The sequence below is a fragment of the Etheostoma cragini genome, unplaced genomic scaffold (assembly GCF_013103735.1).
Source record: "Etheostoma cragini isolate CJK2018 unplaced genomic scaffold, CSU_Ecrag_1.0 ScbMSFa_2584, whole genome shotgun sequence".
Taxonomy (NCBI): Eukaryota; Metazoa; Chordata; class Actinopteri; order Perciformes; family Percidae; genus Etheostoma; species Etheostoma cragini.
In genome coordinates, this window is record NW_023266761.1 from 12 (window position 1) to 2,326 (window position 2,315).

Genomic DNA, 2,315 nt, shown 5'->3' on the forward strand with positions numbered 1-2,315 from the left:
CCACCAGACTCCATGTAAATAATCACTACTTTTAGCATGTATAGAGCAGCATATCTCCACCAGACTAATATACTATACTATGATAAAGAGAAGACTAAGTCCAAGTCTATTAAATTGAACTCTGTTTCCTTTTCTTTCCAAACGGGACATAAACCCCAGTCTCCTGTGTTTCACAATCGTCCTCCTTACCAGGACATTTGGCGCTCTTCTACTTCCTCACCTTACTTCATGCTTTGTTCCTGTCACAACTACAGCAGCCACTAGAGGGCGCCACCAATAGAAACCTAAACAAAGGTCCAAATGATGCAGGAACAAACTACTTATGGGGGCATTTTTTTAAGGGGAGACCAGTCTATCGGAAAGCTCAGGACCTTATTTAATGTCAAACCTTCCACATATTAGAAGTAGAAATCAAGATTCTCCAACCTGGGTCTCGTCATAGCCTTCAACCATTTGGTGACGTGGTTGGGGCAGATGGCGTTCTCCAGCGTTTCCATGACGTCAGGCAACATCAGCAGCATGGAGTAGGAGCTGTTGAAGGGCAGCTGGAGGACCGTGGTCTTTAGCTCGTGGTCATAATAGGAGTGAAAACGTTCCTCCATGTTCATCATGGCGGTTCGAACCTGGATGATGACAATTTAAGAAAAAAAACGAGGGTGTTACAACATCACGTTTTCCAAAATTGTGTTAAAGAATGTTTATATATCTTCAGTGAATATCTTCTGTATATCTTCTAGGTTTAGACTGAACCCCTAATGTTTACGTCTCGTTCCCCCCCCCCAGTTAGTTATCCATTCAGAATAAACACTGAACCTTTGTGTTCTCGTCCACGTGGAAGTCGTCCTGCTCGGTGAGCTGAGGGTCAAACTGAGTCGCCCACTTTCCTGTTAGACCATGAGCAGAAATGATACACAACCTTTGGTTTGATATTAACAACTTAACCTCAGAACATGTGATCAGATCTTCCATTATGACATCACAGACTGACTATATCTCCTCCCCAGGACCTTCTTACCTTTGTAGTAGATGTAGCTAATGAGACACATGACGGTGTTCGGATCCAGGCTTTCCACCAGTTTGTCTATCTTCCCCTTGGTCTTCTCCCCCACGTACTTATTGATGGTATCAGCACTTTCTGTGGTTTTGGTGAAGTCCACGTTGAACCCCTCTGTGAAGTACGACTGCTTCAGGGTCTGCAGGAACTCTGGCTTTGGCTTGAAGCGGTTGTCCACGAACACGGCGGTCCCTTCGTCGGCGTCCTCCTGGGATGCGTTGTTGGCCCCCTGGAGGAGCGTCTGGAAGGCCTGGTCCACATCGGTCTGGGTCAAGAGGGAGCTGTTGAAGCCCAGACCACTGAAAAGCTGGCGGTGCGTCTCCCCCTGCGCGCCCACGGACAACAAGGCCAAGGCGGTGGACACGCTAACCGGGGAGAAGAAGATGTTCTGTCCCTGTGAGTCAGCGTGAGCTGCTAGCTTCCTGTAGAGGCGGAAGGAAAACTCTTGGTTGGCTTCGTTCACCAGGGCGACGCTGTTGGCGCCGCCGTCCGCTCCAGTGTCTTGGCTGGACTTGTCGTGGCCGTGACCCATGTGGTGATCGCCATGGTGATCGGCTCTGCCGACGCAGATCACCGCTGATAGGACCCAGAGACCCACGGCTGCATGCATCATCATCATGAACTAGGACAAAAGATCAAAAGTTCAAACGCTCAAGTCATTCTTCATTGTTTGTTTTAAGGGGGATGTGAACTCTAAACCAGCTGGTCCGAGTGGTCCTGATACACGTTCACCACTAGCCTACAACGTCTACAGCTGAACCCCCTGAACAGGATTCACCTCTTGGCCTAACCAAGGAAAAACTCCATGAACTTTGACCGTCATTACTCACTTTACACCATAGGAAGTTAGAGAAATAAGCTAAACAGGACCATAGATTCTCCTCAAACCTGTCACCGAAACTTAAAATGTGCAAAACACGTGAATCTCCCTAAACAATTCCACCAGTCCCAACTCAGAAAGACAGCCTGGCTTCTTACTTAATAATACTCAAATAATTGAATATGTAAAGTAAAGGCCAAAAGTTTGAACACACCTTCTCTTTCAACGCATTTCACACTTTGTTAAGTTCATAATTCCTCATGTGTTCGTTCATCGTTCTGATGCTTCAGTGATGATCTACGATGGAAATAGTCCTGAAGATAAAGGAAACTCATCGGAGGAGAAGGTGGGTCCAAACTTCTGGCCTGTCCTGTACATCAGTATCATCAGAGGTGGAGGGCGTGCATGAGTGAGACCCCCCCCCCCTTACAATTCTTGAAT

General features: G+C 47.2%; 1 protein-coding gene across 1 annotated transcript; it reads right to left on the bottom strand.

Annotated features, from left to right (window-relative positions):
• Positions 1 to 359: 359 nt before the first annotated feature.
• LOC117940453 (alpha-1-antitrypsin-like protein CM55-MS) lies at positions 360 to 1,699 on the bottom strand. The gene is made up of 3 exons (XM_034865746.1): positions 1,016 to 1,699; positions 814 to 884; positions 360 to 623 (listed from the first exon to the last, which is right to left on the bottom strand). The coding sequence occupies exons 1-3, from the start codon at positions 1,671 to 1,673 to the stop codon at positions 399 to 401; spliced, it is 954 nt and encodes a 317-aa protein (XP_034721637.1). The 5' UTR covers positions 1,674 to 1,699; the 3' UTR covers positions 360 to 398.
• Between the last annotated feature and the right edge of the window lie 616 nt (positions 1,700 to 2,315).

What these genes read in the sequence shown, in the direction of transcription:
- LOC117940453 (XM_034865746.1), bottom strand. Translation starts at nt 1,673, where the DNA reads ATGATGATGATGCATGCAGCCGTGGGTCTCTGGGTCCTATCAGCGGTG. An exon ending in TAGCTACATCTACTACAAAG is followed by an intron (nt 885 to 1,015) that starts GTAAGAAGGTCC and finishes ATGGTCTAACAG; the next exon opens with GAAAGTGGGCGACTCAGTTT. An exon ending in ACGTGGACGAGAACACAAAG is followed by an intron (nt 624 to 813) that starts GTTCAGTGTTTA and finishes GTCATCATCCAG; the next exon opens with GTTCGAACCGCCATGATGAA.